Here is a 21,745-nt window from a genome sequence, read left to right on the forward strand (position 1 = left end):
AATGCATGTCTAAAGAAAACAAGCCAGTCCGGCCTGTGGATGTCCTTGACCAGGTGGGCTGGACACTTATGCTCGTGAAAAAGAGGAATGGTCAGAGCACAAACACCACCAGGGGTCACTCACTGGTCGGTTTTCCTTGATGATCACACATTATCATTATTACAGTATCCTACTGTGAGACAAAATACTTTTTTTTAAACAAGCTGGGCCAGAATTCATCAACCTATCTGCACAGTCAAATATTTTGTTGCTGAATCTGGAGGCTAAAAATAGTGAACAATCTAACAGACAGCAGCAGCAAGCCAAGCGCAACACCGCTGTCTTCCTTATCACATCAATGACGTGGGCTTGCTCCCACCACTATCATCAGGCTTGGATTATGGCCATCTTCTAAATTACTTTTTGGAGACAAATCTATTCTTCAATCTCAGGCAGATGGCCATCTGGCCCACTGTAATCGGCCCCTTTGCCTTATCTCCTTGTGACGATCTTTCCCCCCGACAGATGTTGAACCACATCAGACCTGCTGATTAACAAGAAGAGCCAGACAAATGAAGCCGAGAGACGGCGGTCAGCTAAGCTCACCTCCAACCAAGCCATTCAAGAATCCTCTCAACCTCGTTTCCTGGACTTCAAAATACACACAAATCAAAGACAGTGCTGCGATGGCGATTGTGCTAAAACATGGATATTTTCCACTATTATGCTCTTTTATAAATATAGATATATTTAAAAAATATACATTTCATATGCTACATAACCATGACGCCAACAGCATAAAAAAAACAAAAAAAACACGATATACGAAATAACGATAAGAAGCCCACTAAAGGGAAAATGTGAGACTAGCGGAGGCAAAGATGAGACTGTGACCATGAGGAATGAGTCCAAATGTTCTCATGTTCCATTAAAGAACAAAGACAGAACAGATGTTTGCAACAGAACAGGGGATGACGTTCAACTCATTCACAACCACTCACATCTGCAGAAAACAAGAGTTCATATTTAGACCAAAATATAAAATGAGGAGCAGAAGTGGCTCGCTTGCCCTGCTGCACTTCTGGATCCTGAAGCTGTTATGAAATCGTCCTTACGATCACTCAGGGGTCAAATTAATAACCACCACAGCTGGAGAGAGGGAGAATGGCAAACACAGTCTTAGGTTTTATGTCCAAATGATAGCCAGACAAGACAGAGGAGGAGGGGGGGGGGGAGATATTTCAATAAGCAGACAAAGAACTTAACTTTGACCTCTGCTTCTGTCCTGTTCAGCTCTGTTCATTTCAGGTCAGGAGTAGAATCTGTGTTCAATATTTGCCAGCCCAAAGATAAGTCATACGTTTTTCATTTCATAAGTCATCTTGGGATTCCAGGGATTGAAAAATAGTAACAGTGCAACAGCAGGTTTTGGAAGGGCAGATTACAGACACGTTCTGTGAGAAGGCACTTTCACTGGTTTAAAAGAGAGGCAGAGAGAGGGGGGGGCTGGGGCACAGTGGAGAGAAAGTTGGGGGGACAGAGGCCCTGAGCGCAGACACTATGCTGCAGAGTCCTCGTCTCCATGGAGGTAGAAGTTTTACTCCAGACAGAGAGGATCAGCTGAGCAGGAGTGAGCTTGCCATCTTCACGCCATCCGCTGTGGTGAGGTGCGGTCAGAGCACCACTCCCCACACGGCTCCTCCCCCCTCCAAGAGATTTTCAGGTGATGACGATGCAGCACTTTCACTGAAACTGAAGCAAAGATGCAGACAGGTTGAATTGGACAATAGAGCCTGATGTAGTTCATCATGTGGACACATAGTATGTTAAGAGTTTGTCCGTGTGTTCTCTATTCTTCTGTTGTTCAGTGACTGAAAATAATTTTCAGAAATTCACTTACATTTATAATATCAGTGCATGTTTAAAACAGGGAAAAGGAACTTTGACCAATGATTCATTGAGCAGGGCGTTTGACAGCCTGATTCTGAAGACGATAATGTGTGAAGATGAATGTGCAAATTTCAAAATACACAACAATTATACTGAAACATTAAATCCTTATTTATTCAAGTGTACATTGAGAATTACCGAGTCACACTTGAATACCAAGCAGACAATTTACTGATATGTAAGTGATGACTGAAGATCATCATTGTTCCAAAAATGTGCTTTCTGGAAGCACAGCAACCTTCATCTGTGATATCAAGAATTTAAACCGTTCATTCTTTAGTCTGACGGAAACAAATCATAACAACAATGGTCGTCTGCACAGAGGCATAAAACTTAAACTGGAGCTAAGAAATCTCTTGTCTGTTCTATTAATCACTGTGAGCAAGAAATGAAAGAGAATGTAAGAAGCGGAGTTTCATAAATGGAACCTAAATTAAATCTTTTGATGCTTAAGGGGGAGGCCAGGTTTTCTTTTAAGGAAGCGCAGATACTCCTGGCAACCCTGTAATTCAAACCTTGAAAATAAGAGAACTGTACTCTTGTACGTTCATGAGCAAAATTAATTGGATTTAGTAGAAGAAACTGAACTGTTCTCTCTAACAGTAGAGAAGTTTCAACAGCACAGTGAGAACTGATTTAGCGGCAGATTCAGTTACTATGATACGACCATAAAAACCTCAAGTTTAGAGCTAAATTATGGCTCATATTTTTCAGAAGCTGCACATTTAATCCCAATGGGTTCTGATGTGTAATACCAAACTCTGCAAATAAAGTACTGCTCATTAAAAAAAAGAAAAGAAAAATATATATGGAGAAAGCACCCAGAGAGATAATCTCCACCAAGGCAGAACATTTACCAACAGTGTCAAATTGGATTTCGACCAAGGTACAAAATAACCAACACCTGCACAATATGTGGTACTATAACATGTTTTTCTCTTTCTAAGAAATAATGATTATTTAGCAGAGTTATCATTGAAAATCTGACTTCTTTTGTTCACCTACAGTACATTCACAAATATATCTGCCAATATCAGATGCTGCTTTTAAATCAGAGAGGGTGGTTTGTATTCACACAGAGCAGAGAGAGAAATTAAAACAATTGAAGTACTTACTAAGAGGCAAACAGAAACGTGGCGCTCATGATGGTTTTACCTCCTGGAGTTACTGCTAAAAGACGCCTGCGGGCTTTTAAAGTGTATGTTCTCGTATACACTCGACGAATCGTCGTTTGTCAACCTACGACAACACAGAAAATAATTAGTGACAAAACATCATGACTTCATCAGGGAGACTCACCAAGTTTAACTTTAAGCCTAAAATGTAATTTAATACCACTTTCATGATCAGACTAGTAAAAGAATAACATTTTGATGGCGAATCAGAAAGGATTATTGTCTTATATCAGTGACCAAGCAGTGTTTAAAAATAATTTGTACTGATATCATTGATAAAATGAATGCACCCTGGATCTAGGTGAGCAACAGAAAGTGGATTAAAGGATGAATCAGTACAAATTGATTTATTTATTTTATTTGTCTTATTTAGTTTGTCTTTTGTTAAAGTAGTATTGCCCATGATGAAACAACAAGCTTTCTTCCAATAACACAATACATGTTCATTATCAGCACTCACAGTGTTTGCTGTAGGTCTGACACAAACCACTGATGCATCAGATCTGCTTTACATTTATACACAGTACTAACAATTCCTAATATCCTGCAATCGCATACAATACTACAGAACAATGTTCAAGACTTTTATAATCACAACCTCATAGCTTTAAGGTCTTTTAAAAGTCGACAGATGCCCTGCACTAACCTCATGTCTGCCACGGTTCTGTGATTTTGTGTTTATATATCAGATTAATGATTACTTCACCTTGCCCACAGTACGTGTTGTACTTACACAGAAGAAGAGCGTGAGGATGCAATGCTGGGTTTGGATCGCGAGTTGGTCATCTGGGGATATTTGATATTGGAATATTCCCTTTCCTTCATCTTATTCCGCTGCAAAGTGTGCACATAAATCAGTCAGGTTGAGTTTAAAAGCAGAGATCCTTCATGGAGTTCTCGCACAATGCGCCATGTCAAGGCCTGAATTAAACTTTAAACGGTGCCAGATGGTGTTCACATACAGCAGAGCAGCACTATGGAAACTTGGTGCGATGGTTGCTGTACTGTTGATTGCCTCACTGCTCTAGCTGTTTTAAGACACTGAAGGTTACTGGCTACTGTTTCTGAGGTCAAACCAGAGCTTTTAATTGATTAAAATATTTATTCATTAATGTTTGTACCTCATATAGATATTTTTCAATCTTCTTAAAAAAAAAAATATATATATATATATTATTAACATGAGAGTGGACAAATATGCTTGCTGTACTATGATATTTAAAAAATATTGTTATTGTTATTGTTACATTTCAAATCAATACAAAACTGTCCCAAATATTCTCCAGAATAACAACATTAGTCAATAGCACTGCGTGATCAAAAAAAAATATTCTGACAACATAACGCAAGCCTAACAAACAACAGATGGAAACCCTGACCTGAATGGAACATTACATAGTAACAATAACACTTCTTCAATTACCTAATTACTTCCAAATTAGTGGTAGAGTTATTACCACAAGGTGGCAGCAGCAACACGCACTTGGTTATTGGACTGCGTGTGTGTTTGCAGAAGTGATGAAAGTTATGAGGGTCCCTGAATGCATCTTTTAGCCACTTCTCTAAACTCAACACTGTGGACGCCGCCACATTACTCACACTACCTCTCATGCATAGGTGTTTGTTGTTGTTAGTTTTATTGGAGAAGAGAATTCCTCTCTGACAAAAGTATGTCTGATGTTGAAACATAATTTAACCCCCAGAGGTCAAGGTTAAGCTCTTTGACTTTGACCTCTGCTTCTATCCTGTTCAGCTCTGTTCATTTCAGGTCAGGAGTAGAATCTGTGTTCTGTAAAACAGTCAGCCCAAATAAGAGTTTGAAGGCCATTTCACTGTGTCTTAAAACAGCTGCTTTGGTTTTCAATCATCAGAAGAATTTTCTAATCATGCAACATAAAAGGAATTTCTATTATCGCATTTAACTTGACATCCCTATTATTAAGACTTCATTAATTTGTCAGAGAGTTTTCTTTTTTTATCCCGCCGTTTGAAGCCACACTGACATTTTCAATGAGAGAGCAGTGGAGTACCTGTTCCTCCTCCAGTCTCTTCTGAGCTGTGTCTATGTGCTGCTGCACAGCCATGTAGATGAACTTATACTGGGCCTCTGTTTGCACCATGCCTGATCTCTGCTGCCGTACCTTCTGGATCGTCTTTGGGATGTCAATGTCACAATCTAGACCTAGAACACACACATTGGGACCATTAGCACAGGCACAGTGCAACCATATGAAGGAATATAAAACATCCACTTGGTCAATTTCACATTTCTGTTGTCCTATACCTTGGCGATTAATGATATCGATGAGAATGTCTACGACGATAATGGTTCCTGTCCTGCCAATGCCTGCGCTGTGGGAGAAACAGAGTTGAAAAAGTCAAATAATGTATACATTTAACACATCTGTGCTAGCAAAAAACGTATTTACTCAGTGCATGCCTGATTGATGTAGTTTTTTCAAGTTTTTAAAACATGGAAACAGTGATAGATCTGCAGTCACAGTAGATCACTCTAAGGACTCGATATCATTCTGCCCACAAAAAATTTATTTATCACCAGCCTTCACTCATCACTGAAATAATAAGTCAGTTTGTTTGTGTATAAGTCGCTGGGTATTTTGAAAGATGTGAAGGTAAAATGTGGTTCAAAGTTCAGTTTGTATTCAAAAACTCTCTCAGAGGTGACTACCACCCTGTGTTTTGTTTGGGGTGAAGAATAATTTGTTTTTCTTTTTTCTCTTATTTTCTTTTCTTGGTGTAGATGTTGTTGTGCTCAGGAAGATGATTTTTGTGGCACCACGTGAGTCCTCTTTCATTTTGGTTTTTGTCTAACAAAAATGTGCAGACATAACTTTTGGGGAAAAAAAATGTAACCTCTAAAAAGCTGCACCTGAAGCAAGATTTTATAGAAATTCCTTTGTTAAATAAAAGCATTCACTACATCTATGCACTTGGTGTGCGCAAGTGTGTACACACACAAGGATTTAAGGAACTGTTGATATGTGCTGATGATCTGTGTTGGCAGATCACAGAGCCTTTATTATCAACCTGACCAAGCCAGAGACTCCATCAAATACTTTTTTTGTCTCAACTCTAAGAATTCTAATGTTAAAAAAAGTGTCTCCATCTCTCCTGAACTGAGGGAAAGATAGCGATGTGAGTGGAAAAAAATCTCAATACTTTTTGCCCTCCATTATGCTCCTGATTGTACCTGCAATGGACGACAATAGGACCACTGTCTGGAATGGTGCTTTGTGTGCGATTGACCTCCTCTAGGAACCAGAGCACACCTCCAGGCTCATTGGGGACACCGTGGTCCGGCCAGCTCAGGTACTGATAGTGCCAGATATACCTCAGAGGCTCCTTCTGTCAAGAAGATACAACAAAAAAACAAAAAACAGTGTAATACACAAATATGCATCTGAGAATAATGAGGCTAGTGGATTATGTTCCTCAGTGGTTACAGGAGATTCAGGAATTGGAAACAGTGTGGAGAATTACAGTCGGCAACCATGATCCATTGCCATGTTTATGTCCAATTTAGTCTTTTACTTTTTATTATTTACTTTCTTAAATGTAGCTGTAATTATTTAACTTACACACATTTAGTATCATTTGGAGACAGTCTATTGAAAAAAGTGCCAAGTTGTTTTACAAGGGAGTTTTGAAAAGAATAGAAGAAGATGCAGGAAAGAAGACTTTACCAACAACAAGACTGGATATCCAAAAGTTATGCACCAATTTTAATTTCTCCCGAGTAAAGCATATTGTTTTTAGTGTAAATTTACAACATAAGTGTTGCTTTTATTGAAGGCTTTAGTGCAAGGAAACCCACTGCAAAAAATGTGTGTGAAATTCAGAATCTGCTTATAGTTTTTTTCAGATCGATGTTTTTAAACCTTTTCAATCCTCCTGCAAGCTTGAACACGTGCCAGGGGATTGTGTGTGTGTGTGTGTGTGTGTGTGTGTGTGTGTGTGTGTGTGTGTGTGTGTGTGTGTGAGGTGTTAGATAATCTGACCCCAGGTTAGTGGGTCAGCTCTGACTGAGTACACATCTCTTCCTACCCGGTCCAGACGTGTCACCTCCAGCTTCCTCAGGATATAGTCTTGTGCTGGCCGTTCATCCATGTTCCTCACTAACACCTTCCCAAACTCCTTGGTGGCGTGAAGGTCTGGCCAATAACGAACACATTTGTTCTAAATCAGAGGAAACAGACAGAGAGCGAGAGCGAGAGATAGTATGTGAGAGAGGGAGGGGGGGCATTACACAATCTAAAGAAGCAGCTCATCTCAAGCAGCTTTCAAATCATCTTAACTGTCATTCAATCCTTGTCAGCCGTCTCTCACTGCTCCCCCCCCCCACACACCCACACCCACAACATAAACACACACCATCATCTACAATGCATATCCAATCATCTTCTCTGTGAAAAGTCAGCAAAGGACTTCTTGAAAACACAGAACAAAATGTTTGATGAAACAAGCTAAAGCTGTTTGAGACACATGTTCTCTCAAGGATTTTAAACATGTAATGTCATAGTTTTGTTGTATTGTGTGCTTACTCCAGCAATCTGCTCAAAGCAATGGAACAGTAAAACATGAACAAATTCTACAGAAAACAAATGAAAAAATGCTCTGAAAAAATACATAGATGAATGTATACTTCATCTATGTATGGCATACAGAAGCAACCACTACAATCTACAGTCTTTACTGTACTGTACAGTCTGTACTGCTGAATATTTGCTCAACAGTTGATCCAAATGCTCACCCGTCCTCTCTCTACTTCCTTTGTGGTCATGACGATTACATGTGTGTTCTCCTGATACACCATTTTCCAGAAGTCATTGACTGTGTTCTGAAGGCATCCCTGGGTGGCGATGAAAACTTTGCCCTCGTCCATATGGCGCCCCTCTTCAGGCTTACTCTGTACAGCACAAAACGTTACACAATAAACAAAGGTTATAACATATTTTGAGGTCAAATATCTACAGTATGTATCTCATAAGAAAATGTTTATTGCTGGTTAAAAAGAACAGAAAATATGAGACATATTTTAATAAATGTGTTTCCCTTTGAAGCAAAACGACTAAAAATAATATTATGTCAAGGTGAACTTTCCCTGAAATTTCACTTGCCTTGATTGTTTGCTGAATACAGTGTACCGTAGTGTTATTAATCAAGCATAGATGTTGATGAAAGCTCTTGTATGAAGCTGAAAAGACTCACTCTGATGTAGTTGGCATTCATGTAGTCTGAACCAGGGACATCTGGATCACTTTCCCTGATTTCAACACGAGTTGTGTCAACTGAAAATAACAAACATGCATTAGTGCAACACAAAATGTCAAAAAAATGTCATGTCAAAATGTTCACATGCCAACTGACGGGCTGTGCGTTATCAAACATAAATCTGGAGGCTGTGCTGTGGCCTCAACATTGCCTGTCTAATTGTGTCACAGTTTCCACAGGAAGTTGGAGAGACAGGAAATGGCAGGTTGCTGCACGACTCACAGGGGAGGATATTCTTGTATCTGTTTTTACTCTTGTTTTCTGGCTTCTGGCCTTCTTTCCGGGGATACAGCAGTTTGCACTCCTGTTGCTGAAGTACCTGATATTCAACGATATGAGGAAAATAAGAACAGATCAAAAATAACACATTCTCCAGGCAGATTCAAATGATACAACATCCACTATAGTGTGACCGCTGCGTCTGTGGCTGCAGATAGAGATAAAAATGTAAGTGTTATTAATTACAGTGTGGTACATTTGAGGAAGAAGTTCTTCAAATTCAAATCAGGATATAAAAATCCATCATTAATGGCTAGGATCATATCTGATCTCGAGTTTACAGTTTTCTTGCTGTGATAATTAAAAATGTTGTATGGCATAAATGCAATAAATACAAGGCCAGATAAATGTGTTAATAACTTTGCCCATTAAAATTAATTCAATTTTTTTGAGTGACAAAACACAAACACAGGGAAGTTCCAGTCAAATAATTTAAATTAATTTAAAATATGATCATCAATAAAAGTCAGTAAATCCTGATCCAGTTATTGAAATTTTCAAGGACAGAAATGAAAGAGTGAAACAAAATGAAACAAAATAACTCACCAGAAACACATATAAAAGTTAAGACACCAGGGGACAAAGAGCCTCAGTCATTTAAGATGACTCAATAATTAAACTTGTAAAAACACTGAGCAATGAAACGGTAATCTGTTCTGCAACAGAGTTAATGAAACTGTCATAAATAGAACACTTCTCAGTGACAAAAAATCACCATCTGGGGAAAGAGCATGAATCAAAAAGTTATTGCTTTGACATGTGACTTGAATCATCCAGCTTTTAACCGAGGCATACTTTCATAAAAATGTTAAAAAACGTTGACAAAGAGTATAAGCAGAAATATAAAAACACTAATATTTTACTAATTTTCTGGTGTTCGCAGTTTTGAAGTCACATACCTCAAATTCTTCCCAGAATCCTTGTTTTGGCTTCTCAGAGTTGTCTGCTACTTTGTTGAGCTCCCGCACTCTATTCTCAATGTTTGCAGCATTAATCCTTGTGGCATTAAATGGCTGTCGTTGTTGTGTTGGGACAGAGAAACATTTTTAATTCAAAACCACAAGCAAAAACTACACAATATGTTATTACATTATCATCATTATATTATTATTATCAGCCCAAGACCTGTTTTAGGTGCACTACAATGCCACTCTTCTCCACCATGGGGTTCTTCTTGTAGTGATCCACCAGGTCAGCAAGGGTATCAAACCTCTCTCCTCCACCCACATCATATTTGCCGTCCTGCTGGAGACAAACATCAAAATTCTACTGTGTATCTTAGTCCAGGTAAGTGTTTTAGCTTCATATAAGAATCCATTGAAGTAGACTGGGCTGATGTGCGTTGGCTATTTATTAACTTACTAATCCAACTGAATACAACTGATTAAATGTATGTGCATGGCAAAAGGTCTGAAATCAGTTAGCTCACCTGGTAGCGTATCATAACATGTGTGACCTTGGTCTTGCGATCCAAATTTTCATGTTTCTCTTCATTGGTAAGAACTGAAAGGACAAAGTCGCCTGGTTTACTCTGACTCTCACGTACCAGGAAACTGCCAGCCTTGCCTTTGTCTGTGAGCAGTTTCTCTGCATCTCGCCCAGAGAGGTGCCCGTGGTACCACCTGGAAATGAGTGAAAAAACTGTGATGAATAAATCATTGAATAACAATAATCCAGAAATTTTTTTACAACTTTTTCTCAGAGGGAATTTGAGTCTTCATATTAACTACATAATAATCTACTGTGACTACTAAGGTTAAGCCACAGTACTTAAGGGGCAAGAAAAAAACAAAAAATGCAACTGACAGGACTTGTTGAAAAACACAGAAAATATCAATGTCCATTATTTCAGACTGGCTGCGTACACCATCTGCTTCTCAAACTCCGGTGGGGATGGAGAAGTTCAGCCTCAGGCTAGATGTGGTTTAAGGTAGATGAATTATCAGGGCAAGTGAGAGGAACTGAGGCAGAAACTTGGCCAAATGAGTGGGAGGATAAGAATTATGCTTTCTGCCTCAAGGGGAAAAGTTTTCGATTGGAGGGTGATAGGTTAACATAATGTCTATCTGTATGTGCATTGTGAGAAAGACGTACTCATGAATAAAAGTCTCTTTTGCATTGCTGAATCCTCACAAATGAAAACCTCTATGCCTGCATATTTTTTTTCCTGTGTGGTGAGCAAGAGTGTGTAGGAGGAGGCTCTGACAACAGATGTATGTAGAATGGAAAAACCACATAAACCACAGCCATAGATCACAAGTTGTTTTTAGACCTAAACAGAAACTGACTGAGATACACACGATCTGCAATGTACAGATGTGTAGAAGTGACTGTTTACAGTCCAACACTTTCAGCATGAGAAACGCAGCTGAAAAGTGAGTTGATTTCTGTCTTTTTCACTGCAAATGAATATAGGTTTCCAAAATACTTCCTGTGTGAGTGAGTGCAGACAGATTCCAGGACAACACACCAGCTGTTAGTCTCACATTTCGAATGAGTTGTGTAGGTGTGATGACGTGTTTATCTGCGTCCAACCTGTGTTTATAAGGATGTGTAGCAGTTGAGCAACTAGTGAGCATAAACAAAAACAGCAGTGCCACCCACCTACTTTTTTTTAAGATGCACAAAGGAATATGCCACAATGTATGCATGTTAATGTGAAGTGCACTTAAAGTGAATGTGTGGGTGTGTCATGTGTGTGCACAGAATAAAGTGTCCTCTACATATAGTATGTGTTAACACATCAGAGCAAGTTTTGTTGCATAATTTTTTTATTTTTTTTATATAAATAAATCTGCTTGTGTATGCCAGCCTTTCCCAAACTTGAGTACCAGGGCCCACTTTGAAATATGAAAATCCTCTGATGTCCATCCAAACCTGGAATCACAGCTCGCACGAGACTAGGATCAATAACGCACATACTGTACATATATTTTTGTTTTCATGTGAACATGGGGATACAAACATTCAGTGCAGATTAATAATTTGTCCACTTCCCTTTATATATGCCTATATCATTTAGTGGAAATAGTGTGACTATACCATAGCACAATTGAACATTTTTCAAAATATATGTGAAAGAGATTACCGTATGTCAAATTCTTCCAGCATTGCAATCAAAAATGTATCGATGATCATTTTAAAAGTGTGGATTTCTGTTGTGTTTCTATAGATCTAGGTTTAGTTTAATGTTATAACAGGTATTAACTGTCTGATAATGAAATTGTTGTTTTTAATCTTCATACTGTGACATACACATGGTTCACAAATAATACAAATAAAAGCGGGTGTTACTTTTTTAACATGCTTTGTTTGGAAACACCACATTAAAAGTTAACATCATGTTGCTCATCACAGCCAACTGTCTAACTGTTAAGTAAAACATGGGGAGCTTGAGGTGTTTCATAGACAAAACTTGTTGTTTTGAATGGAGGCATGTGGGGAGAATAAAATAATGGAATGGTTATATCACTGTGTCAAGTGCTCCACATGGTTGTTGATTTGTACGGAAGGAATAATACATAACAACATGTTTATCTGGATGTGTTAACAGTTGTTTACATAGGTACTTTGCAGTAGTTTAGTGCTAATGCTTGCACACTCATAATTGGGTGGCTGGTTAGTGGTAGTTGGCATTCATAATGTCATGTAATAATCAGTACGGTGTCTTGTGTATTGACAATATACAATATGCATCAGTCCTGTAAGCCTTCAAATATTATGTAAAGTGTGAATAAAAACAGGCCTTAAGACAAAACCTAACTGTACAGGGAAATATAAATTCTCTTATTTTGTACTGTGATTACATGAAACAGAGACTCTGGTCTCACTAATTCTTTCATTAATCATAACATATTATTCATTATTTGAGTTTGTTAAGATGTGTATTGCAACATTACAGTGATAATAAAATGTATGATCACTGTAATGTTGCAATACACATCTTAACAATAATGGCCCTGTAGAGACAGTAGGATGGGGATGTGTCATACATATGCAAAATAATTTCTGCAAAAAATGTCACATAAAAATATTAATTTAAAAGTATTGAGTTGCATGATATTAACATAATGGTTGAAAATGCCTCACAAACAGCTGTAAAAGGATTTTGTAACTATACCAGGAGGTAGACTTAGAATTATTCTCAGATTGTTGAGCTGGTTTTCATGGAAACTGCAAGTTCTACATCATCACATCCCTGAAGCTATAGGAATAAAAATAACTGTCTGTGGTCAGGGAGAAGCATACGTACAGTTTTAATGAATTCAAGAAAACAGTGACATTATGAACTGACCTTCAGTATGTTTTATTTGTGTCTGTCTGGCCTGGATTTATCCATGTTGTGTTTAGGCGTATGCAAATGTGAGCATATTGGCTTGTGTGCGCATTAGTGTGTGAGATTGTCAGCACCTCTCTGAGGTAGGGTCCTTGCAGTTTAGAGGGTACTTGAGCTCGATGACATGACCGTTCCTTTCACGCAGGAGATCCTGTTGTTCTGTGTAATACTGCACCAGCTCGGCCAGTGTGGCAAACTTCTCGCCTCCATACAGGTCATAGTAGTCGCCAGAGTTCTGGATTTTAATGTGGGTCACCTCATCGTTACGCCTGTGTAGGAAAAACCACAGAACTCTCTGTTTGTTACCATGCATGTAAACAGTGGTGGACTCACCCCAACAAGGCAGTGTATTTTTCTAGGTTTTTGCTCAAACAGACAAAAACAGTTTATGCTCCCACAAACAAAATCTGAATTTTAAAAAAAAGGCAATCTGCTTCATATATTTTAGGTCTCAGGAAGAAAGCATAGTGTACACATAAGTCAACAAACTTTATAACAGATCATTAAAAGTAAACAATTGATAAAAATGTCTACAGGGATATCTGGGACCCTGTTTCTATTATGGTCACAACTATTGTGTCCATAATATCTGTAACACATTAACATCTTTGCACCATTTAATCTGTTATGCAAAGCTGCAAATATGATAAAGTGCAACTTTGACCCGTTCCACCTGTATCAGAATAAAATTTTGAAGATTGCAGAGCAGCGGTGGGAAGAAAAAAAAATCAAATACCGATAAGAGAAAAAACATTTGCTACCACTTTACATATTCAAAGTTGTCTGGCTGGTTTGAATAGGTGCACGCAAATGCAACTACACACATCATGACATTCTGCTCTATAAGCTATCTATCAGAAGCAAGTGAAGAACAATGAGGTTCAACAGCTTGATTAGTAAATGTTTTTTTCTCTATGTGAATTCACTTTTCCATTTGTACTAAACATGTTTCCTGTGCACAGATGAACAAAACACAATGTGTAAACATATTAGATGTAATGGCACACGGACACATAACTGTTTCAGGGACCAAAGGGGAACTAGCCAGGTTATCAGTATCTGATCTCCAGACTGAGATAAAACAGACGCCTCTCTCCCTTTCAGTGATTATGAGCTAATGGTCATATCAAATGTCACAAATCCTGTTTCAACCCATCATGTTTTTTATTTGAAAAATGTTACATTCCCCTTTTACTTGCTTTTCTATCAATCATACTCAAACTGTAAAATCATCTGCACTAGTCTTTGTATTCATCTGCCCCGTAGTCCACATCTCTCCCTCTCTCACTCCCGCTCCGTATTTCCTGGTAATTGCTTTATGGCTCTATTAGTGGCTGTTGGCAAGGTACAGCAGCTCTGAGGCCATTTTAAAGGCCCTTCCTCATCTCTCAGGCCAAAGCCTCTCTTGTCTCGGTGTTGAACACCATTAAATATTACATTTTCATTCACTTCCTCACTCTCCTTCTCCCAGACATTGATTAACTTTATGTAAGGCAGACTTCCTTCAAGTAGGAATATAGAGAGGAAACTCCAGCATCATGTCTGCTCAGCTTTAGCTCACTATTGTTTAATCCAATACATGGCATATACATACATACAATACATACTTTTTTTTTTGCAATGACCATTATTTATTGCAAAAAAACAAACAGACAAAAAGCCTTGATCGTGTTGTTGATTATCCCACTGACCAATAGAGCCTTGTTTTTGGCTTAATGTGGAATAAAACTGCTCCACATCCAATGCAAGTGCTCTATTTTCTACAACAAACAATCATGCATATATTTGCATATGCAAATATGACAAAACTTTCCGATATTCAGACAGCGTTTAATCCTGTTAATGACACTACATTCAAACTTCAAAGATGAACAGAAATGTAATCTGCATCAATAGCTGGAAAAATTTCACTTTATGAATAAGTTGCTATGAACCAAAAACTCACATGGAAAGTTTTGCAATTTAAAATCATCTATATCTTAGCAGGTGAGGATACAGCATAACATGTAGTAATGGAAATCTGTGAAGAGTCCAAGGGTGTTCCTCCTTACTAAATAAAGTTATGTTCAAACAGACTTTTTGATTATTTCTGCTTCAAATTAATATTTATCTGCCAGCAAATGCTTCATCAATCTAAAATTCTACTCATTAGTTGGATTACCTGATGACAAATGGGATTAATCTGTTTAGCTGTTTTGTTTCACAGCATTAGCACAAAAACCAGGATAATTACATCTTTACCCAAAGAAAAAAAAAAAAAAACTTTGGTTTCACTACAAATTAAACTGTGAATAAATGAAAACGTCTACATGACAGGAAGAGAACCGGGGTATACTACAGTTTATACAAGTTTGTAAATCAAATTCAAGTCAGTCCTCATGCTGTGATTCTGCTTTACAGGAGAAACAAATGCAGAGATAAGCAAGATCATGTTGTCCTTGTTTTATCTATGAACTGCTTTGCATTGACAGGACCAAGTGAACGGAGGCAAAAATGTACATGTTGTCACAATCCATCCAAGCTCTTCTCCATCAGAGCACAGCATTGTTATTCTGCTGCAGCTCACAAACAGCAAACAGATCACATCTATGAGCCGGATTATGAGGCTATTGTTCAACGTGCAAGCCTGAGCAGTGAATCCTGTAAAACTGTATTTTTCTGTAAATAAAATGTAGAGCAGTATGACAACATTGTCTCATACAGTGTACAAACATGGACAACTAGGAAATATATTTCTTGAAAATGCATATCCTTATATAGTGCTTGTTTTACCCTAAAGTCATTCCAAGCAATATTATCGCTCAATACAGCGTGATACCACTGAGAAATCGCTTTCACAGCTCCCAGTCCACTTATCAAATTAAGGCAGATAAAGTTTCACTTTGCATCTGAACAAACTGCGAAACTGTTTTTTAACCTGAATATTAAAAAGAGAAAATTGTCAGAAGACGGTGTTCTGTGCCTCAAGAGCTTGCTCTGAGAGGCAGTGTGAGAAACCAGCATAAATCAAAGTAATCATCACCTAAAAAGATTTTTTTTAACTGTCTATACATTCTCTATTATAGGTGTTTATGATGAAACAAATAGTAAAGACAAAAATATTCTCAATTAAGGTTTACCAATTAACTAAAAAGTAATTTATAGAATCTATGCAGAGGAAAACATCGCACCTCGAACCTCTTCACATTCTACTTTACCAACTATGTCTCTGATTAAGAAACAACATTGTCTATAATGCAGTTTCACTGTCCCAAATACAGATTTCCACCTCCGCTCTCTCACATACACACTGCTTATGCTTAGTTCAAGTGTTATGCGAGAGTGGAAACATGTTACCGTTACATACAGGTGGAAAAATGCTGCCTGGCATAAAGCTCAGTCGTTGCCTCAGGCTTTGTATACTAGCAGTCTCGCAATATAATATAATAATATATTATAATTTAATATAAAACAATAACATAATACAGCTGTCTACAATAATCTATTTTCTTCAGTGTGCAAGTATTTGAAAATATTAGACATGGAAACGAGTGAGCCTTGAGGAAAATAAACTAACAAAAGCAATAAATTATGAGAGAGTACACAGAAGAAGTTTCATTAGACTAATGTCAGTATTATGGACAAACAACATTTGTTTTGCATTAAAAAAGGCAACAAACATGTTTAACAGAAGTGCATCGTGGGTAATATGGATATATAGGAAAAACAGCAACAAATATGATGCATGTTATACAGTTGCTGTTGTTTTCTCTTTGTCCTCACTGACATGCAGATGTAGCTAAAACCTAAAAAAAGTACTGCTTTAACTGTGTTAGAGTGTTCATGATGTGAGAGATTAGATGATTTACAATCCACACAAACTGCTGAAACTGTCAGGAAAATAATATGCAAAAAAAAAGAAAAACAATAATTAACATCTATACTGACAATGCTAAATTGCTCCTTACAAATCTTATAAATTGCTCCTTATAAACCTTGTAAACCTTAAATGGTCTTACTGGAGTGGACACATATCCAAGTAATCCCTTATATAATACAGAGTGAGGAGAAAATCAATTTGCTCTCTGTGGTATTATACCCTGGAAAAATAAATCAAATGGCCCTTAAAATTCCACCTTTAGGATGTGTAAAAATCATTCAAAATGATGGAGAAACCTTAAGCAGATGCTTTTGCATACAACATTGTAATTATTAAGGCTAAAGTTTTGGTCGCCCTACTTTTTCTTTTCCCTCTTTGAGGTTTTACGAAACTACGTCATGATTCAATTTTTAACACTCTAAAAAGCGCTCATTAGCATCTCAACACGTCAGCTTTTGTCAGCTTCTGTACACAGCGTGGACCAGAAGAGAGTGGAGGCGGTGGAGATAAGAAGTGGACAGACATAGAGGAAGATAAGACAGAAGGGGGGGTAAATGATTCCCTCTGTGTCCATTAAATCTGAACATTCACAGTGACAGTCCCACTACTAATGGCCTTGGTAAGATGAAACCTGGCTAATGATGAGCTAATTAGGCTCTCCTCTGCTCTGATAAGACACAAAGTGTGTGTGTGTGTGTGTGAGAGAGAGAGAGAGAGAGAGAGAGAGAGAGAGAGAGAGAGAGAGAGAGAGAGAGAGAGAGAGAGAGAGAGAGAGAGAGAGAGAGAAAGAAGAGAAATGGAAAATGTGTTAGATACAATGATATCCAAGCTAAGAATAGCTTCTATAGATCTGCCAATTATCCCCAGTGTGTTCCAATACTTTCCACATTTCACAGACTTTATTTGGTGCTAAACACAATTGGGAAAGGCCTGTCAGTGATTCTCTCTGCACATCTTATTAGTGTTTAACATGTTTTACATAATAGCTGTATGAGAGCTGGAGGTGTTTCCACATTTATGTCATGACGTCTGTCTACTATTAAACTAGTAAAAAAAAATATTTAAACATTTTCCTCCCCCCTCAGTTCAAAATGACGCGCCACACTGACCACTTGACCTTTGTGTTAGATCTGTGTGTGCTACAGCGCACGTAAATGTTTAAACCTGTCAAGACCACAAACCACAGTTATAACTTAACCCATCAACCTTTTGAGATGCAGACAGACACTACCACACACACACACATACACATATGCACACACATGCACACACACATACATACACAAACCAGTGAAAGTGAAGGTAGAAGCCTTGACAAATCACTCAGTCTTTAATGTAATTTCAGAGCTACTGACTGTTTAACTACCATTTCCTTTACGCTTGTCTCTCCGTTTCAGCTTCATTCCCTCTTTATATTGCTCACTTCCTAACACACAGACACACACATACATACACTGTCCCTACCCATGTCACCATGCAGGCTAGTCACAGAGTAACAAATGCAGTTTTCCATTCTTCAAGGCACTGCTTTTTAGAGATGGTGGTGGATCTCTAAAAAGCTTGTGTTGCCAAGGAAGAGCCACTCTTGTAACCCCCTCTTCTCCTGTGTGCTTCCTGCATATTGTGCTACATCCTACTTCTCAGAAACTGCACTTTCTCTGTAACATACCAGTGCTCCTAATGCAAGAGATTAAGATAAATATTTGTTTAATTTTTATTGACTGACAAATGGGTTACAGTCAGTTGGGCTTGTTCAGCTCAGCCTCATCCTGATGACCACATTAATCTGAATCTTGACAAATACTTGCAGAAACAACTGACACCAAACTCCTGCTAAATGTCACAGAGACAAGCAGACGCGATAAAATCATCAAGTACTGAAATGTCAGACTTAAAGTGCATGTAAAGCACTCCTTTTACACGTGATATGTTATAAAATAGTGGCTGAGGACAAGTGAAAAACATTACAAATGTCGAGTAAAGAATATACACTATGCACAAAAAGTTTGGCTTTTGGAATAAATTTCAGAATGCATCTACAATGCAATATTACCTTTACAGGTGAAATTAAATTAACCTTCTCTAAGCACATGCACATGTCCAATTGTTCAATGTTTCAGTACTTGAAATGATTAACTGCAAAAATCACAACTGTGTGGTGTAGTAGTTCAGTAGTTATCGAACCAATAAAAGTTCTGGTTCAATGACAATTTGTATTCAAACAGTCCTCTTCATCGTGATGTTCACATTTTGACATCATGAGACCAAGACAACACTTTAAAACTGATCAAGTTATTGAGACATGGAGATGTGTTGTTGTAGTATTGCCACCACTGTTGTTAGCTCTTGTTTGAGATTAAGAAATTACCATTGCATCCTTCTACTTAAATGCCCTGCTTTCATGGTAGAACATCACTGTAGCATGAACTTTTCATAGGGGTCAAATAATCTAACTTTTTGTGAGTAGTGTATATATAGAGAGAGTGAAGAATAATAACAATTCACCATTTACTCTTGAATAACTGCACCTGCCCATACACTATTGCATTTGGTTAGCTTGCTTGCTGAGATGTATTTGTCCTGCAAATGTGTCTTATCATCAAAAACGCAGTGAAAAGCTCTGTCACCTGATGAGATGAAGTGGAGAAGAATTACAAAAAGAGGAGCAGACTCTCGTGCCTTGAGTCTGTAGGTACCACTGATAGAGAAGCGAGCAAGTGATGGCAGGACTGCAGCTAAACCAGCTCTCCGTGTACAGCTCGGACCAAAATTGTCAAACTGTCACTTCTCTACATGTTTGTTAAACAGCTTGTTTGACACCTTTTTTTTAAAAATGTTGTTGTTTTTAAACACATTTGGCAAGATAGCTAGTAACACATTTTCCCGAGGGTGTCAACGTCAGAATATACATTTGTCTTGCTTAATACACACTTAACACCTAACCTACTCCAGAAAGAGGTCATTCACCATTCTAGGATTCCAAACAAACAAAATCCACAGATTATCATTTGCACTCTCGTAAGTTTTGGTCTGACAGGCATTTAGGCAAATGCAGTATTATATACAGCAGTTTAACTACCGAGACCAATTTGACAATGAATCAAAACCATCATAACTTAGTTTTGATCTTTTGCTGCATTGCAGATTCATGAAAAGTGTTATTTGCAAAGATGTTTGCCTCATTTTCACACATCAGCTAAGTTATCACTGTCCATGCAGACACCAAGACCTTTTTCACCTACAGCTGTGCACTCTGACACGCAAAAACTTCTCTTTCACATTTTAATCTGTATGCACTACACATACAGTGATGCTGATAGTGAACGATGCAAACTACATGGCGAAGAACGGAGGAATTGTCAATCAGGTATTACCTGACAGAAAGGGTAAAGTCCCCTGGATTGCTCTTGCTAGGCCGGGCCAAGAAACTGCCGTGGGCTCCCCGGGTTAACAGAAGCTGTTCTGCCTCGAATCCGGTAATGTTGGGGTGGAACCACCTGAAAAACAAGGGCAAAAAAACCCCATTGAAACCAGGTTTGTGCACATCCATCATAATACAACTGGGGTCTATTGTATTGGAAGGGACAGTGCATGTTAATGAAGATTTCAAGAATATAAACACGGCAGAATATTTTCCATCTGCTGTCCCCGAAGATGTTAACAGAAATAAAACAAACAAACACATTCAGTATCATTATTATTATTTAAATGCTGCAGTGATAGTTGTCGTTACTTCTTTTTGTATTGTTGAATGTCTGACTACTGTGTTGTTGTCAGTATTGTTACTGCGTTTGTGTCTGCACTTTGTATTGCTCTTTTTAAATTATGCCCATGACACATAGTTTGCACTGTGTTTTATGTTGCACCTTTGTCACAGTGAATTTGTGTTTCACTTCACTGTGTACTGCGAATATGGGTGAAATGACAATTAAAATACTACTACTACTACTATGTGTCCAGGTTTGAAGAATCTATTCTATCTTTATCCCATAACACACCAGCTTATGTGCCTATATAGATGAAACAAAGATATTTATGTTCAGTATTTTGACATATCTTATACACAACACAACACAAATGAATTCATGCAGCCACAAATATGTAGACAGGGACACCCTTTCTATTGTTCTGGCTCTCTACTCCAGTGCAGTACATTGGAAACACCATCAGCACCATCGCCCATGGCCTTAATGTTGTTGATTGAAGTACCAGCCCAAAAGAAGGACGGGGTTCAATTAGAGTAGTTGGCTAGACCTGGGACTTTAAAAAAATACTTCAAATGAACAAACTAGTCACTGAGATGAATGAAAGAATGAACAAAACCTTTACTGTCCCAAAAGGAAATGCGTCATGAACTGAGAGCATAAAAACATGAAATACTTTAACAGTCATGAAACATAATAGACATAATTCAACATACATGACTGAGTGAAATAAATGCATCATTAAGGCCTGACATGTCAATAAGGAGTGTCAGTGAACCAATCTCATGGTGTAATATCAGATGCTTGTTAGGGAGCTGAATGATCTGTTGGACAACTAATCCTGTGCATACTGTACCTGTGCCACGAGTTTATTAAGGGAAAACAACAAAATGATTTAAGGGGTGGGAAGAAGTACGACTTATTTAATCCCACCATTCTCAAAAAAGTATTAACAACAATTATCAATAAAAAATCTTCCTCTTCCTCTTACATAACAATTTTATTGTTTCTATGTACCGATTTGTCCATTATATTGCTTCCTATTATGACTTCCTTGTCCAGTTAGTTTTTAATTTTGTATAGACAATGATAAGGATCAAAACTGGAGACAAATGGGTTAGGACACTGTAAAGATCAAGATGATAGATATATGTTACAGCTGTAGAATCAG

The 21,745-nt window shown here is 37.9% G+C and overlaps 1 protein-coding gene across 1 annotated transcript; it reads right to left on the minus strand.

Moving 5' to 3' along the window:
• Nucleotides 1-1,613: 1,613 nt before the first annotated feature.
• On the minus strand, nt 1,614-21,046 carry ptpn11b (protein tyrosine phosphatase non-receptor type 11b; the record flags this gene model as incomplete). The annotated part of the gene is made up of 16 exons (XM_083895417.1): nt 1,614-1,731; nt 3,045-3,168; nt 3,838-3,938; nt 5,135-5,286; nt 5,389-5,456; nt 6,316-6,470; nt 7,170-7,301; nt 7,876-8,031; nt 8,334-8,413; nt 8,619-8,715; nt 9,575-9,688; nt 9,801-9,920; nt 10,105-10,297; nt 13,086-13,280; nt 20,245-20,367; nt 21,024-21,046. 15 exons carry the CDS (start codon nt 21,044-21,046, stop codon nt 3,081-3,083), a joined length of 1,797 nt encoding a protein of 598 aa, XP_083751543.1. The 3' UTR covers nt 1,614-1,731; nt 3,045-3,080.
• Between the last annotated feature and the right edge of the window lie 699 nt (nt 21,047-21,745).

Source organism: Microchirus variegatus, assembly GCF_963457635.1.
Source record: "Microchirus variegatus genome assembly, chromosome: 9".
In the NCBI taxonomy this organism is placed as follows: domain Eukaryota; kingdom Metazoa; phylum Chordata; class Actinopteri; order Pleuronectiformes; family Soleidae; genus Microchirus; species Microchirus variegatus.